Source organism: Pongo pygmaeus, chromosome 13 (genome assembly GCF_028885625.2).
Source record: "Pongo pygmaeus isolate AG05252 chromosome 13, NHGRI_mPonPyg2-v2.0_pri, whole genome shotgun sequence".
NCBI lineage: Eukaryota > Metazoa > Chordata > Mammalia > Primates > Hominidae > Pongo > Pongo pygmaeus.
Window position 1 is genome coordinate 90,465,956 of NC_072386.2, and position 18,083 is coordinate 90,484,038.

The window sequence follows — 18,083 nt, forward strand, 5'->3', positions numbered from 1 at the left end:
TTAGAACAGTGCCTAGCACATAGTTGTCACTCAGGTTGTTGAATGAACGAATGTGAACGTGGTCCACCCTTATTATTTTTTGCATTTTACAGAAACCCAGAAAGCTGACGTAGCCTGAGGACACACTGCTGATTATAAATACAACTGGGCCTGGAACCCAAGTGCAGTTACTCCCCTCCCATGTTTTCACCTCCGCCTCTATTTCGTAGCTTCTCTCAAATAACCTTAATATAATCCTGGATATGACAGTAGTTCTTCTGACATGACTGTTAGACTCAGACATGACTGAAGTGTCTCACAACACCCTCTTCCTCCATATTTTCTGCCAGTACCTTAACTCAAATTGTCAGCAAAATAAAGACGTAAGGAGCTGTCCTTTACCATAATTAAAAAAGTATTAATATGTTCTCTCAAGGGCAGAATTTGAACCAATAATCCTTGTCGATGACAAGACAAATACCAGCTCATCCATTATGAATTTATCTTAGAAAACTCCCAGATCCCCAGGAGTAACAGCGATTGGCGTGACCTGCTTTTTGGTGAAATCAGAAAAGGACTTGCCTACCCTCATGGCAGCAATTAACTGGAGCTGGCTAATAGCTACTCCCTTTAGATAAGTACATATGCTCGAGTTTACCGTGATTCTGTGACTCCCTACATTTCTAACAGTTGTTACCTCTCTGGTCCTTCTAGGCATTCAGCTTTGGAACTTTGATCAAGCAGCTTAGGGGTTTAGGAAGGATGTTTAAGATCACTGATGCAACTATTCATCTTTCCTTCCCATCAGATGTTTGAATTCTTGCTGCATTTCTGACATAGTCCAGCCTCTGCTTTCTTAAACACTCTTGTGATAGGGATCTCACTATCTTCCTATGCAGCTGATACTTATTTTATTTTATTTTTTTTGAGACAGGGTCTCCCTCTGTTGCCCAGGCTGGAGTGCAATGGCATGATCTTGGCTCACTGCAACCTCCATCCACCTCCCAAATTCAAGCAATTCTCACACCTCAGCCTCCTCAGTAGCTAGGATTACAGGTGTGTGCCACCACAGCCCAGCTAATTTTTGTGTTTTTAGTAGGGATGGGGTTTCACCATGTGGGTCAGGCTGGTCTCTCAAACTCCTGTCATATGTTTTTAAAAGGTTCTTACAAGCTCCATGAGACTACCGGTCAGAACAAAATTGTCCTTATTGAAATATGGTTCATTTTAGTGATATGATGTTCCAAGTAAGATCTTATGGTTAAGACCTCAATCTAGGTATATCTTCCTGGTGGACCAATGAGGGAACAAATAAAAATTTCACTTTTTGTGGGAAAGAGGGAAAGAACTAGATACCTTTTAATTTAGTACTTAGCCAGGTGTGATGGCACATGCCTGAACTTCCAGCTCTTCAGGTGGCTGAGGAGGGAGGATCGCTTAACTCAGGAGTTTCAGGCTATAGTGCACTATGCCATTCGGGTGTCCACTTTAAGTTTGGCATCAATATGGTGATCTCCCCGGAGTGGAAGACCACCAGGCTGCCTAAGAAGGAATGAACCGGTCCAGGTCAGAACTCCTATGCTGATCATAGTGGGATTGCGCCTATGAATAGCCACTGCCCTCCAGCCTAGGTAACATAGCAAGATCCCGTTTCTTTAAAAATAGTTTTTTAACTAATTTTTTTTTTCAGATGGAGTCTTGCTTTGTTGCCCAGGCTGGAGTGCAGTGGTACGATCTCAGGTCACTGCAACCTCCACCTCCCAGGTTCAAGCAATTCTTCTGCCTCAGCCTCCTGAATAGTTGGGATTACGGGCACGCACCACCACGCCCAGCTAATTTTTGTATTTTTACGAGAGACAGGGTTTCGCCATGTTGGCCACGCTGGTCTCGAACTCCTGACCTCAGGTGATCTGTCCACCTTGGCCTCCCAAAGTGCTGGGATTACAGGCGTGAGCCATCACACCTGGCCTTAACTAATTTTTTTATTTTTTTCTGAGTCAGGGTCTCAACCTGTTGCCCAGTCTGGAGTGCAATGGTGTGATCTCAGCTCACTGCAAACTCTGTTTCTCAGGTTCAAGTGAAACTCCCACTTCAGCCTCCCGAGTAGCTAGGATTACAGTGCATGCCACCATGCTCAGCTAATTTTTAAAAACTTTTGGTAGGCAGGGCATGGTGGCTTATGCCTGTAATCCCAGCACTTTGGGATGCCAAGGTGGGCAGATCACTTGAGATCAGGAGTTCGAGACCAGCCTGGCCAACATGGTGAAACCCCGTCTCTACTAAAAAATACAAAAATTAACTGGGCATGGTGGCAGGTGCCTATAATCCCAGGTACTGAGGAGGCTGAGGCAGGAGAATTGCTTGAGCCCTGGAGGCAGAGGCTGCAATGAGCTGACATCGCATGACTGCACTCTAGCCTGGGTGACAGAGCGAGGGGAGGGGTGATGAGGGAAGGGGAGGGGATGGGATTTGTAGAAATGAGGTCTCACTATGTTGCCCAGCTGGTCTCAAACTCCTGGGCTCAAGAAATTCTCCTGTCTTGGCTTCACAAAGTGCTGGGATTACAGGCATGAGTCACCATGCCCAGCCCTAATTAATTTTTTTAAGTTTATTTAGTGCTTAAATCCAGCTAATTCTGACTTCACAATTAAGTTTATGTTATACTCTTTTTGTGGATCGGGCTCACTTTTATTCCCAATATCAATTCTAATGTTTAATATTATGTGGCATCATATTACTTGTATTAACTTAGATTATGTGGCATCATATTGCTTGTGTCACTGTCACCCTGAGCCCTGTGCCTAATGTTAAATATTGTCTTTGTTTTTTCCTCAGATAGTCCCTAAGAAGAGTCCTAGAAGCACCTACCCTTTCATTTTACAGATGAGCAGATGAGCAACTTGTACAAAAGGTCACCTAATTTGCCACCTAATGCCAATTCTAGGACTAAGACTGTAGCTTTTTTTCTTTTGAGACAGGTCTCACTAAGATAGACGGCCTCACTATCTTGCCCAAGCTGGTCTCAAACTTCTGGCCTCAAGCAATCCTCCTGCGCTGGCCTTCCAAACCACTAGTATTACAGATATGTACCACTGCACCCAGCCAGGATTACAGATTTTTCTAATCCTAGTCAAGTATTTCTAGTAAGCCATATTGATAAAATACCCACTTGGAACTGATGAGACAGGTTTCACAAATGTTTGCTGCATGCGCTGATTGTCTGAATCATTGTTTCAGGTTGCTCCGGTTGCTAAGAAGACTATGAACAAGTCAGAGGACCTGCTGTTTGCTGGTTCCTCATTAGCATCCCAAGTCCATGCTGCTGCCGTTAATGGAGATAAGGGTGCTCTACAGAAGCTCATCGTAGGTAAGCCGTCCCCTTAGGTACAGAAACTTTAAAAGCAACTGTTTGTCCTAAGGAAGTTTGTTAACGTTAGTTTTAATTTGCAATGTACTCATACATTTTAATGGAAATATGTTATTATTTATATTTTCTTCCAACACATGAACAAGAAAGAAATTAAGTCCTAAAACTTAAAAATATGGGTTAGGATTAGGTGAAAAGTACTTGAGAAAATTCTATGTATTTAGCACTAAATCTAGATAGATATTCTAAGGTACTAAGGGAATGAATTCATCTTTATGTTGACAGATCTTGAATGAGACAGTGGATGATCTTTTAACATTTAATATATACCCAAAGTATTAAAGTTTATGAATGATTTAATTTTTAATGATTTAAAATTGATTCAATGTTTCCCCTGTGATTTGCATGTGTAAGTGATATATAGAGAGGTCCAATGTAGGAGTTCTAGAGGAGAGAACAAAGAATGGCTAAGAATTTTCTAGAACTTTAGCTTCCTGCTAAAATAGAGCAAAGATCCATCTTTCTATCACAAATCCAGATATTCGCAAGTCACAAATCCCAAAGAGAATAAAATAAAAATATATTATTTGTAGTCTTTATTCAAACCGGTGTCTGATGACATCATGATTGACAACTTGGGCTACAAAATAAAGTCCAAATTACTTGAACTTTCATACCTGTTCCTTTAGACTTTGTTTTTACCCTACATTTGCAGTTTCTCCAGGAACTTCTACTGGTGTACTGTAACCTCTGGCTAAGCTAGAGGTTACTTCTATTTCCCAATAAGCCATGAATTTTGTCTCACTTTCTCCATATGTTCTGTTTCCCCACCTCTTTTCTATCTGCTACTCTGTTAACCTTCTTCTGTGCTAAACAAACTCCTACTTGTCTTTAAAGACAAAACTATTTTATCACCACTGTGAAGATTTCTCTTCCTCTGCTTATCCTTACTTTACCTCAGCTATCTACATTCACTGGAACTTGACATTTTCCACCACCTCCAAATCACTCAAACAGTCTACCATTCAACTAAAACTCTTACTTTCAGCTCACTTACTGATGACAAACAATAGTTTTCCTTCCTCACTACTCAGCCTTGATTCTATGTCTGTTATTAAAATCCTTCTCTTGGAAAAATTCCCTTTTTTTTTTTTTTTTTTTTTTTTGCCTTCTGTTGCACTTGACTGTTGCAATCTCAACTCTGGATGTACCAAACCTATCTTGCTAAGCAGTTGAATCCAGCTGAAAGATTGATAGCACCCCAAATTCATGATTAGCCACTTCAAATAGGCACTCAGCACTTACTACTCATCATACCACATTTTTTCTTTAACGAATGTTTCATACCTCTCACTCTACCGAATCCTGTGACTGCCAGTTCCCCCTCCTTTCATTCTCTTTAATGCAGTAGGCTTACTAGAGGAAATGAAGACATTAAGTAGGAACTCCCTCATCTTTCAGTATGATATCTACAAATCTACCTCCATCTGTACCCATCTTCTCTCTTCATCTTCCTGCTAAAACAGAGCAAAGATCCGTCTTTCTGTTAAAGGCCAGTCTTCCACGCATGCTATGTATTCCATCCCCTCCTGTCTTCTCAGGGACATTGCTTCTTTTTTTTCCCCCTCTGATTACTATATCTTCAACCTTTCTTCTATGCTAAATTCTTTCCATCAACACTTAAACGTGCTTAATTGTTTCCATTATTTAAAAATCCCATCTCTGTTTCTTCATCTCCCTTTAGGTATTGCCATTTTCAACTTTCCCTCACGACTGTATTAGTGCACAGGCTAAACTGCTACAACCATGACTTGCATAAGATAGAAATATATTTCATTCTCATAATATTGCAATCCCAACTCTGGATGGACCAAACCTATCTTCCTGGCAACTACTAAGCAGTTGAACCCAGCTGTGTAATAGTACACAGTTATGTGGGCAGTCTAGGTTAGATAGATATCTCCATTTCACAAAACCATTTAGGTATGCCTGGGCCTTGGCTCTTCCATTCTCAACATGATGCTTCTATTTCTGGGTCAAAGGCAGATACGTTCATTATAGTCATAGCCCAGTCAGCAGGAAGGAGGAAGAGAGAGCACAGGGAAAGCAATTTGTCATTAAGGAGGTAGACTAGACTTAGACCACAAAGCCACACCTAGAACAAAAGAAGCTGAAAAAAAAAAGTCTTGCCCTGGATGGTATCATGCCCAGCTAAAACTCACGGTGCTCAATTTCTAAAAAGAAGAATGAAAGAATGAATGGGGGGCAAATATTGCTGTCTGTCACCAAAACCAAGATTCTTGGGCCAGCTGTACCCATTGTCCACACTTATTTACCTTAATTCACTCTTTTATTAAAACAAAATGTACTTTCTTATTTTGAAGTATATGTATAGAGAAGTACATACAACTTATATGTACAATTTAACAAATAAACATAAAGCAAACATCCACTTAAACCACCTAGGTTAAGGAACAGCACATTGTCAGTAACCCCAGAAGCCCCTAATGTATCCTTCTCTCCCCACTAGAGTAATAGGCTATCTTGACTTTTATAGTAATCATTACATTGTGGTTTTACCACCTACATATACATCCTTAAACACTTTAGTTAATTTTGCTGTTTTTGACTTTTTGCTAAATGTTCCATGTTCACTTGAACTAAAAAAATGTATGTATATTACACTTTTGTCATTTTCCTGCTCAAAACTCTTTCATTATTCCCATTATACTTGGAATAAAATTTGACAGGTTACTTGTATCTCTTTACCTGTCCGTCCTCACGTTTTACCTCAAGTGGTAAAACTTGCCTTCTTTCAGTGTCTCACACCTGCCAAGCCCTTTTTCATCTCAGTGCTTTTGCCTGAAACGCTGTTCTCCCCATTCTCTGTCTGAATAACTCTTAGTCATCCTTGAGATTTCAGTTTTAAGGTCACTTCTTCAAAGAGGCCTGCTAACCATCCAGTCTCAATGAAATCTGTTCATTGTATTCCCTCTTGGCCCTCTGTAGTTTTTCTTCATAGAACTTGTTTCAGATTATCACTGTATATTTATGTATATGACTATTTTAACATCTCTCTCCTCCATAAGCTAGTGGCCTTCATGAAAGTAGTCTGAGTCTGTTTAATTCATCACTAAATCCACAAAATCCAGCACAGTACTTGACACATAGTAGGCACATAAGAAATATATTTGTTGAAGGAATGAATAAATATTATAATCATTCTTTAAGTATCTTTTCTCCCAAGTAGTCTATAATCATCTTGAGGGCCAGGACTAAAAATGAATTGAGTTGAATTAAATTGAGTTGAGGAGCAGATTGAGACTAAATTCCATGAGAAAAAAAAATTTTAAGTCAGGATGTATCAAGAAAAAGTACCAAGTAAAATGAATTCATTAATGCTTTAATTAAAAATATAACATTCAAAGAAAAAAGTGCAGTATGTTGTAAATTAAAAACACATATTTTTATGGCTCGGTCATACAGATTAATTAATGTGTTATTATTAAAACTTGAAACCTTGAAAATCCCCGAAGAGAAAATCCTTAAAAACCAAAAAGCAATCATGATGTGAAGCCAGTATGTAGCTAATAAACTTATTTATAAATTGTTTTTCTGTTTTCTATCATCTTGTCTGAGGAACTTCTTATTAATTACTGACTGAGGGTGTCACTCCTCATCTTTTAAGAATTGTGCCATTATGTTTTCTGTGTACCTTTGCTCTAGAGTATTTTCCAGCATTTGTATATTTTTACAAAAATAATAACTGTTTCATCTTAAATTTCAATGTAATTTTTTTCTGTGCATATGAATGCCAGGTCGTAATTTCAATGTATTTTAAACATCTTTTTATGTATCACATATTTGATGATCTCTAAATATATGCTATTTCTCTTTTCCAAACTAGTGACATAGTACTACAGATGAATTTTTTTTCTTGAATCTTTGTTCACCAACTGCTCAGTGAATTCATTCACTTTAGCATTTTCTGTTTTCCCCTCTCTGTTTCCATGGAGAAGTATGTCAGTGATGTGTTTGACTCCATGGAAACAGATGAGTGTCTCTTTCTACATACACAACGAATTAAATCAAACACTTTCTGTGCTGCCCATTGTCCTGGAGGAGAACTGGAGAGGGCTTCTTTGAATGAAACATCATTTCAATAGCAATTCTTAGTGTTTAACCTAGTACAGTGGATTAATGTTTTACAGTAACTTACCGCTTCTAGATTCAGATGTATTAGGGCTTACTTCTGAGCCTTAAAATATAAACATACATAGTAAAATCTTTATATGCTATGATTCTCATTTATAGATATTTAGCTTTTTCTCAACACCAAACTCAAATAATTTGAATGAATACTAGAAATGTAATTGAGAATAGAATTTAGTAGAGTCATTTTAATACTATATAGTGTAGTATTGGTAGAAAAAAGTATAGATTTTAGAGTCAGATAAACCTGAGTTTTAAATTCTAACTGTTATTTATTAGTAGTATTATCTTGGCTAAGCCATTTAATTTTTAAGCCTCAGTTTCCTCATCCATAAACTATAGATTATAATATTTCACTTGTGTGAGAGTTACATGAAATAATGACAGTAAAATATCTAGCATGGTACTTAACACATAGTAGACAATAAGTTAATATCCTATTACTGTTATTGTTATATCAGCTTAGACTAAAATAATCAAGTTTTTCATAGCTTCAGAAATGTCTCAAGATGAAAGAGCACTAAATGCAACAAAGATTAATATTGTGGGTTTTTTGTGAAAACTAAACAAAATAATTTGTAAATATGCACAGTGTGTAATGATCAATGTTGTCATTACTGCCAATAATATTTGAGGTCGTTTGCAGTGGTATCATGACCAGGAAGCACCATTCTGATTTTACTACAACTTTTGTTTCACTGTCCATGTTCTGAGCAGCATAATCTCTCTAAATCATTTCCTCTACTTGTTTATTTATTTATTTTTGAGACAGAGTTTCGCTCTTGTTGCCCAGGCTGGAGTGCAATGGCGTGATCTCGGCTCACCATAACCTCTGCCTCCCTGGTTCAAGTGATTCTCCTGCCTCAGCCTCCCAAGTAACTGGGATTACAGGCATATGCCACCATGCCCTGCTAATTTGTTGTATTTTTAGTAGAGACGGGGTTTCTCCATGTTGGTCAGGCTGGTCTCGAACTCCCGACCTCAGGTGATCCGCCCACCTCAGCCTCCCGAAGTGCTGGGATTACAGGCGTGAGCCAGCGTGCCCGGCCTCCTCTACTTGTTTTTAACATCTTCTGACACAGTATTTAGATATGGAAGTGAGCCTCATAAATGACAGAGTAGAGGTACTATTTCAGGTTACTTCTTCCCTTACCTCAATCCCTACCTTAAAAGCTAAGGTCATTAAGTGTTTTTAAAATGCTTGCCTACATGCAAATGTGTTTATAAATATACTTACATGTTTATGCATCCATACTAACAATAGTAATAAAATTAGCTAACATTTATAAAGTTATGTTTTATGTGCCAGCCACTGTATTGTTTGGCAACTCATTAACTTAACAGTGAAATAATATGAAGATAACAGTGAAATAATATGAAGAGTTTGGGGTATTAGTATTACCCTCATTTTTAAATAAGGAAATTGAGATGCAGAGAGGTTAAGTAACTTGTCTAAGAAGTGTCAGAACTGAGATTAAAGCCAAGAAGTCTGATTCCAGAGTCCATTTTTTAACTGCTAAAATATGGGACCTCAATGTATGGGTAGATATTTTTGTACACACGTGCACTTTCATATGCATAAATAAATAGGAATGAGAAAGATAAGAAAGAAAGAAACGATTAGGTGTGAACCTTGAATGATGAAATGAATGATTATCTACATGGGATTTTTCTTAACATTTTTGTGCTGTGGGCCCTTCTGGCAATCTGGTAAGCTTCTGGACTCCTCAGAAAAAAAATATATATATATTTTTAAAAGCTGAAATGCAATATAGAGGATTACAAAGGAAACCAGTTATATTGAAGCATCAAATATTTTTAAATTGAGACATAGCAATATTCTGCCATAATTTTTTATGAACATATTAAATAGCAAGGTGTAGGGGCAAGTCTTACAGCTATGATAATTTTGAAATAGCAATGAGTGAAACTGATATTTTAAGATACCTGCACAAATTATAAGTTATAGAAATATTTTATAAAATCTCAAGTCCTCTCAAAATACAGTATGTCTCATGTTATTATTATTCTCATTTTGCATGTTAGGACACTGAGACTCAGAAGTTGAGAAATTTAGTTGCACAGTTAATAACTGGCAAAGTTCAGCCTCAAACCAAGTTATTTGATGATGAATCCTATGTTCTTTCCATTGTTCCCATGTTGTCACTCTATAACAATAAGCAGAGATTTTTCAATGACAGCAAAATGCCTTCCCAAGATTGTAACAGTATAAAATATGTAAAGTAAGAAGTGGGTGAAATCAGATGAAATAAATACGTCTTGGATGCCATGCAAATATAACATTTTAGAACAAGCAAATAAGATATAAATAGAGACTACTCTTCTTACTTGTATTGGGCATTGTGTTGCTGCAGCTATTGTGCAGACTAGCACAACTATAACTGCAAGTGACAGTCATTTCCTCTAACTGCTAGAGTTGGTGCTCTGGTTTCTGCACATACCAGCCCATTAACCATACGTACTCTTATGCTTCAACAAGCCTTAAAATAACTGAATGCGGTAGAGCAGTGGCTTTCCAGTCATGCTTCCAGCTCAGCTTTCTGGACTGTTTTGAGACAGAGCACATGCAGAATGCCAGCCACAATTGAGCAAGCACCAATTGGTCATGGATTAGAGGCCATCTCCACAGTTGCCAGAATAATTAGCACAACACAGCACAGTAGCCAGCTGCTTTCTATATTAACTGTTCCTGACAGGAATGCAAATTTAAATGCACTGCCATCCAGTGAATGTTAGTTAACATCATAAGCTCTACGTTTGTACAACATGTTACAATTACCAATTTTTTCCAAACAATACATTGTTTTATTGGATCATCAAACAAGTTACAGTGTTGATTGGACAAGTATTAGCTGAATATTATAAGTGAGGAAACTAAGGAAGAGAGTAGGGTGGATAGATAAAGGCACAGACCTCGCTCAGTTAGGCCAGGAAGCCCAGAACCTAATGGTACCCTCATTATTCAGAAACTAACCATGAAGCCACTGTCCCCCTAGAGCTACTCAAGACAGGACCTAAGTGAGGTTGAATGCTGCTTTTTCTAATCATTTAGGGGATATATACTTTCTTTCTTTCTTTTTTGAGACAGAGTCTCACTCTGTCACCCAGGCTGGAGTACAGTGGTGCAATCTCTGCCTTCCGGGTTCAAGTGATTCTCCTGCTTCAGCCTCCCGAGTACCTGAGACTACAGGTACATGCCACCATGCTCAGCTAATTTTTGTATTTTTAGTAGAGACAGGGTTTTGCCATGTTGGCCAGACTGGTCTTGAACTCCTGACCTCAGGTGATCCACCCGCCTCAGCCTCCCAAAGTGCTGGGATTACAGGCATGAGCCACCACACTCAGCCAGGGGATGTATACTTTCAGTTTCCTCAAACAGACAAATTTTGCCTTATAGGCACAAAATATTGGATCGTGGTGACATAACCCAGTAACATCTTCTCTTCTGGGAAATACATATATCGGTTACACAGAAACAATGTATGTCAGGGAACAAACAGAAGGCTTGAAGTTTCCCTGTATTTTACATAAGACTTAGGAAGAGGACGGGATTGAGCTAAAGTTCTGTGTCCTAGAAGGTGAGTTGCCTATTAACCCCATGATGCTGACTCTGCTTTGACCCTGAGGAGCCGAATCAGGTAGGACAGGGGTGTTCAAGTTTTTGGCTTTCCTGGGTATTGGAAGAAGAATTGTCTTGGGCTACACGTAAAATACACTAACACTAACAATAGCTGAAGAGCTAAAAAAAAAAAAAAAAATCGCAAAAAAAAATCTCATAATGTTTTCAGAAAAATTATGAATTTGTGTTGGGCAGCATTAAAAGCCTTCCTGGGCTACATGTGGCCTACAGGCCACAGGTTGGACAAGCTCGAGTTAGGATTATCCCAGAATGTGAGATGGCCTCTGTTTCTCAGCACTTATTCTTGTGACCATAGTTCCTAATCCTCTCCCTTGCTAAAGCTTCTAAGGAGGAATGTCTCTCTAGGCAGAAAGTGTAAATGAATTACTGTTATCTTACTAATACTAGCTACTACTATCTTTGCTTAACCTAACAAGATGCCAGTAGAGACTGCCCTTTAATCATGAAAGACAACTAGAGAGTAGTCTCATTATGGCATATTCTCTATAAGTATCACTTTGACTCCAGAAGGACTCAAACTGATAAAAGGAACATGCTCTTGTACTACATTTTAGTTCTGTTAATGAGTTTCAGTTTAAATAAATCTTTATCTATAAATACAGTGATAGAATCTTTGGAATCTTCTAGATTAGATTTTGAAGGCTCTAGTACAAAGAATATACTGTTGTACTACACAGAGCCTTGTGCATAAGGGCTTCTGTTATCAGATGTGTTGAATCCAATGCAAAATTTGCCTCCATCTTCAAAAAAGTTCTGAAAAAGAATATCTGCCTCCTCTAGGAGTTATACACAACCTGAATACATCTGTAAGGCTCTTTCAAATTTCCAGAGCAATGACCTTTCTTGCTTTTTACCAGTGAAGTAAATTGCTGAAAAGCTAGGAAGTCTTTCTGGGTCCCAGCGTGTCCAAGATTAAAATGTATGTTGAAGTATTTCAAACTAAAACAGTAGCTTAGTTTCATGCCCAAAACAACCCAGGCATTTATCTGGTGTCTTTTTTGTTTGTTTGTTTGTTTAGTTTTAATTGATACATACTGATTGTATGTGTTTATGGGGGTGGACTGTGATGTTATAATACATGTATACATTGTATAATGATCAAATGATGGTATTTAGCATATGCATTAACTCAAACATTTATCATTTCTCTGTGGTGAGAGCATTCAAAATTCCCGCTATTTTGAAATACGCGATACAGTATTGTTAACTATAGTCACCCTACTGTGCAATAGAACACCAAAACTTATTCCTTATATCCAACTGTACCCATTGACATTTCTAGCATTCTGTTTTCCAAAGAAAACACTTTATTTTGTCTTCTCACTTCCTCCATTAGCACAGTTCAGGCCAAGATACCTTAGAAGTAACTGGCTTCCCTCTTGTTCAACCCAGATGTAATTACCCTCAGCTAGTAAGAGATGAATACTTGATGATTATCCGTAACAAAAGTGGCAACATTTTTTTCACTTACAGTACATGGCTGGAGCCATGGCATCTTTTGTAGTTATTGTTTTTAACTAAAATTTTTTGAGGTATGTAATACAGTAAATTTCACCCTTGTTCGTATACAGTTATTTAATTTTGACAAATATATAATCATGTCATCACCATGACCATCAAGATATAGAACAATTCTATCATGCCCCAAAATGTTAGAACTGTGTCCTTTTGTAGCCAGTTTCTCCCCATATTCCACATATTCCAGTCCCTGGTAACCACTGGTCTGTTTTCTGTCTCTATAGTTTTAACTTTTCCACAATCCTATGCCAATGTGTCACATGATATATATACCCTTTGAGGCAGATTTCTTTCTTTTTTGAGACAGAGTCTCACTTTGTCTCCCAGGCTGGAGTGCAGTGGTACAATCATGACTCACTGCAGCCTCGACCTCCTAGGCTCAAGTGATCCTGCCACCTCAGCCTCCTGAGTAGCTGGGACTACAGGCATGTTCCACCATGCCCAGCTAAGAGTGTGTGTGTGTGTGTGTGTGTGTGTGTGTGTGTGTGTGTGTGTGTGTGTGTGTGTTTTGTAGAGATGGGGTTTCGCCATGTTGCCCAGGCTGGTCTCAAACTCCAGGCTTCAAGGGATCTTCCCTCCGTCAGCCTCCCAAAGTGCTGGGATTATGGGCGTGAGCCACTGTGCCTGGTGAAGTGGATTTCTTTCACTTGACATAAGGCATTTGAGAATTTTCCATGTTGTTGAGTGGATCAGGAGTTCATTCCTTTTTATTAGTGAGCTATATTCCATTGTATGGATGTACTGCAGATTATTTTCTCGTTTTCCAGTTGAAGGACAATTGGGATGTTTCCAGTGTTTAGCAATTATGAATAAAGCTGCCGTAAATATTCACATACAAGTTTTTATATTAACTTAAACTTTCATGCTTTTATTTCTCCTGAGTAAACACTTAAGTGAAAAATTATTAGGCCATAATTATTAGGCTACAGTTTTAATAGTAGCTATACCATTTTGCATTTCTACCAACAATGGCTGAGAGTTCTATTAATAGTTCTACAACTAGGTTCTACATCCTTAACAGTATTTGGTATTGTGAAGTTTGCTTTTGATTGTTTTCATTTTAGCCATTCTAATAGATGTGCAGTGGTATCGCATTATAGGTTAAGTTTACACTTCCCTGTGTATTAATGATGTTGAGAGTCTTTTCATATGCTTATTTAGTGAAATGTCTATTAAAACCTTTTGGCCACCTTTTAATTTCTTTTTTTATTTTATTTTTATTTTATATATTTTTTTATTATACTTTAAGTTCTAGGGTACATGTGCACAACGTGCAGGTTTGTTACGTATGTATACATATGCCATCTTGGTGTGCTGCACCCATTAACTCATCATTTACATTAGGTATATCTCCTAATGCTATCCCTCCCCTGTCCCCCCACCCCACAACAGGCCCCGGTGTGTGATGTTCCCCTTACTGTGCCCAAGTGTTCTCACTGTTCAATTCCCACCTATGAATGAGAACATGCAGTGTTTGGTTTTTTGTCTTTGCTGAGAATGATGGTTTTCAGCTTCATCCATGTCCCTACAAAGGACATGTTGGCCATGCTGGTCTTGAACCCCTGGCCTCACGTGATCCTCCTGCCTCAACCTCCCAAAGTGCTGGAATTACAGGCAGGAGTCACCATTCCCAGCCAATTTTTGTTGTTGTTGTTGTTGAGACAGAGTCTCACTTCGTTGCCCAGGCTGGAGTACAGTGGCAGTATCTCAGCCCACTGCAACCTCCACCTCCCGGGTTCAAGCGATTCTCTTGCCTCAACCTCCTGAGTAGCTGGGATTACAGACGCCCACCACCACACCTTGCTAATTTTTGTATTTTTAGTAGAGACAGCGTTTCACCATGTTGGCCAGACTGGTCTTGAACTCCTGGCCTCAAGTGATCCGCCCGCCTCAGCCTCTCAAAGTGCTGGGATTACAGGCATGAGCCGCCACACCCAGCCCCAATTTTTGTTTTTTATAAGCCTCCTAGTCTATGGTACTTGGTTATAGCAGCTTGAACTGACTAACATACAAAATATAGGTTGAAAGCTTTGGGTTTGTTTTTGTTTTTGTATATGTTTTTGTTTTTGTATATGAATGCCAAATTTTTCCAGCACCATTTATTATTTATTATTATTATTCACTCCTGTTGCCCAGGCTGGAGTGCAGTGGCATGATCTCGGCTCACTGCAACCTCTGCCTCCCAGGTTCAAGCAATTCTCCTGCCTCAGTCTCCTGAGTAGCTGGAATTACAGGTGCACACCACCACACCTGGCTAATTTCTGTACTTTTAGTAGAGATGGGGTTTCACCATGTTGACCAGGCTGGTCTCAAACTCCTGACCTCAGGTGATCCACCCACCTTGGCTTCCCAAAGTGCTCGGATTACAGGCATGAGCCACCATGCCTGGCCTTTCCAGCACCATTTATTTAAAAGATTATCTATTGGTTTGCCTTTGCATCTTTGTCAGAGTCAGTTGATCATGTCTGTGTGTGTCTATTTACATACTCTCAAATCTGTTCTATTGGTCTATGAGTCTATTTCTTTGCCACTACCACATTCTCTTCATTACTGTGGGTTTACAATATGCCTTGATATCATGCAATGTGAGTTCTTCAACTTTGTTCTTTTCTTCAAAAACTTTTTATTCTTCTACTTCTTTTGCCTTTCCATAATAATTTTAAAACTGCACATTCATTTCTACAAAGATTGCTCTGGGAAGTTTTTAACAAATTATTCTTAGTAGTACCTTATAGTGGGGATTAACTATGAATTTAATTTTTTAATAAAGTACTATATTAGGTTTTTATTGCTGTATAACAAATTAACACAAACTTAACTTACAAACAACAAACATTTATTACTTCAGTTTCTGTATATCAGGCATCTAGACACCGCTCAAGCTGAGGCTTTTGCTCGTGGTGTCGCAAGACTGCAGTCAAGGTGTCAGCCAGGGCTAAGGTCTCATCTGAGATTTAGGATTCTCTCCCCACTGCACATTGGCAGAATTCTTTTTTTTGAGACAGAGTCTCACTCTGTCACCCAGGCTCGAGTGCAGTGGTGCAATCTCGGCTTCACTGCAAGCTCTGCCTCCCAGGTTCACGCCATTCTCCTGCCTCAGGCTCCCGAGTAGCTGGGACTACAGGTGCCCGCCACCACACCTGGCGATTTTTTTGTATTTTTTAGTAGAGACGGGGTTTCACCATGTTAGCCAGGATGGTCTCGATCTCCTGATCTGGTGATCTGCCTGCCTCAGCCTCCCAAAGTGTTGGGATTACAGGCGTGAGCTGCTGCACCTGGTCCAGAATTCACTTTTTTTAAGGTACTTAAATATGTCAACTTTATTGTTTCTCTATATGCACATTTATTTGTTACTGAAAATTGAAAAAATAGCATGTTGAAATTTCCTTTTAATATAATTCAAATTTTTAAAAACCAGAAAATCTAATTAGTTATGCTCTAGTCAAACTTCTCAATGTTTTCTTTTCATTCTTTCCCCACATACCTTGCTTCAAATTCTAGATTTTGGGATTCATCTCACTGACTTAGGTTCTAAAACATATGGGAGCCCTGTGTGGTGACTTATGCCTGTAATCCCAGCACCGAGAATAATTCAGACTTATTGGTGCTGCTTTGGGTTCAAATAAAAAAGTAGAGCTAAAGTATATTCAAGTTATTCAAATACATTCAAACTTACACAGATTCCTTATAAATTACTGCTATCAAGGTAAGAAGGAAAAGATACAAGAAGAAAAAGACATCACTCATCATAGGTTATTGTTGGTATACAGTCTATCCTAGCATAGACTGCTGCATAAATTTGCCAGCAAGAAAGAAAAGTACAAGAATAAAGTTTATGACTAAATCAGCTCATTATCATAATTTCCTATTCTAGCATTCTCAGAAGGATCCCATCTATGATACATGTGGAAACTGCAGCCACATTTGAATGGTTCAATTCTTGATTCATTCTGAACCCTCTTAGGCCCAATATTTGTTAGCGCTCGTTTAAGCTGAGAAAAATCTGTTGAGTAACAGGTATCTCAGTTTTACCATCCTTTCTTTCCACAAATAACGATGTCCTTTTTCCTCTCCTCCTGTAAGGCAAACCATCTCTTATGTCCTGGAAAGTCTTTGCTTTTCTATCTTGTTGTTGGGGTGAACCTTCTGGTGGAGGGGAAGGGAATTTGGTACCTGGGTGGAGAATCAAGTTATCAAGGTTCTTTATTAACGTTTTGGAGCAGAAGTTATGAGAGGCCTCTGAATCATCCTGGGAATCTTTCTTTGGTGAGCATTTGTGAAGGCTCTGGGATCAAGGTGTACATTTGTGATGAGTCAATCAATGGTCTAGTCATAGCTCTAAGCTCCTTGTGGATCTTTAGTCCCAGCAGAATGTGTTGCTGAACTCTCAAATTGCTACAAGGTACCCTGGAAAGAACTATGTAGTCCAGAAAGAGCCTGAAAACCTTAACTCCAACAAATAGTGGTGAACAAGTTGACTACAGTTTTTTTTGTACAATTTTAAAATTTATGGCAGTTTGCTTCTCCAAGGCCAGCAGGAAAGTGTCTCTGCTGCTTCAAATCTCTACAATTTCTACCTCGGACCTCTAGACACTCTTTTGAAAGACTCACCTGATTAGGTGAAAGCAACCCAAACTAATCTCTCTTGATTAACTTGAAGTTAAATGATTAAGAGACTTAATTACATCTGCAAAATCCCTTCATATTTGCCACATAACAAAATCTAATCGTGGGAGTGACATCATAGTTCTGCCCACACTCAAGAGGAGGGGATCATACAGGGCATGTATACCAGGGGCTGGAAGTCTTGGATGCCATCTTAGAATTATCCTACCACAAGTACTGTTGAGAGTATCTGTATCTTAAGTGGACTTCGAAGGAGTATATCTTCCAAGGAATTTATCCATTTCACTTAAATTGTGAGTTTATAGCTTATGACATTCTCTTATTTGCCTTTTAATATCTGCAGGCTTTGTAGTGATGTAGTTCTTGATATTGGGAATTTGTGTCAGCTCTGTTTTTAATGATCAATCTGATTAGAGATTTATTAATTTAATTTTCCAAGAACCAACTTTTAGCTTCATTGATTTTCTCTATTTTTTTCTGATTTTAATGTAATTGCTCTCTGTTCTTATTTTTCTTATGTACTTCCTTCTGCTTGTTTTGGGTTAAATTTGCTCTTCTGTTTTAGTGTTCTAAGGTAGAAGCATAGATAATTGATTTGAAACTATTCTTCTATTCTAATTAAAAGCATTCATTACTATATATTTCCTTCTAAGCTTCCCTCATGTGTGGTGCAAGAACCTCACAACAATATGTTTTTATTCATTTAATTATGCTTTTTAA

At 38.5% G+C, this 18,083-nt stretch overlaps 1 protein-coding gene across 7 annotated transcripts in view; it reads left to right on the forward strand.

Annotated features, from left to right (window-relative positions):
* INVS (inversin) overlaps positions 1–18,083 on the forward strand; it is a 208,053-nt gene that overhangs the window by 1,597 nt on the left and 188,373 nt on the right. For 5 of the 7 annotated variants that reach the window (XR_010123347.1, XR_010123346.1, XR_010123345.1 and 2 more), the window contains exon 2: positions 3,217–3,346. Coding sequence is in view for 4 of the 7 variants with exons in the window: in XM_063649760.1 (XP_063505830.1) it covers positions 3,241–3,346 (106 nt within the window). In the remaining 3 variants the exon portion in view is untranslated. Of the gene's footprint in view, positions 1–913; positions 1,036–1,468; positions 1,611–3,216; positions 3,347–18,083 lie in introns of those variants that run through there. The other 2 variants (XM_063649759.1, XM_063649761.1) reach the window with 2 other exon arrangements.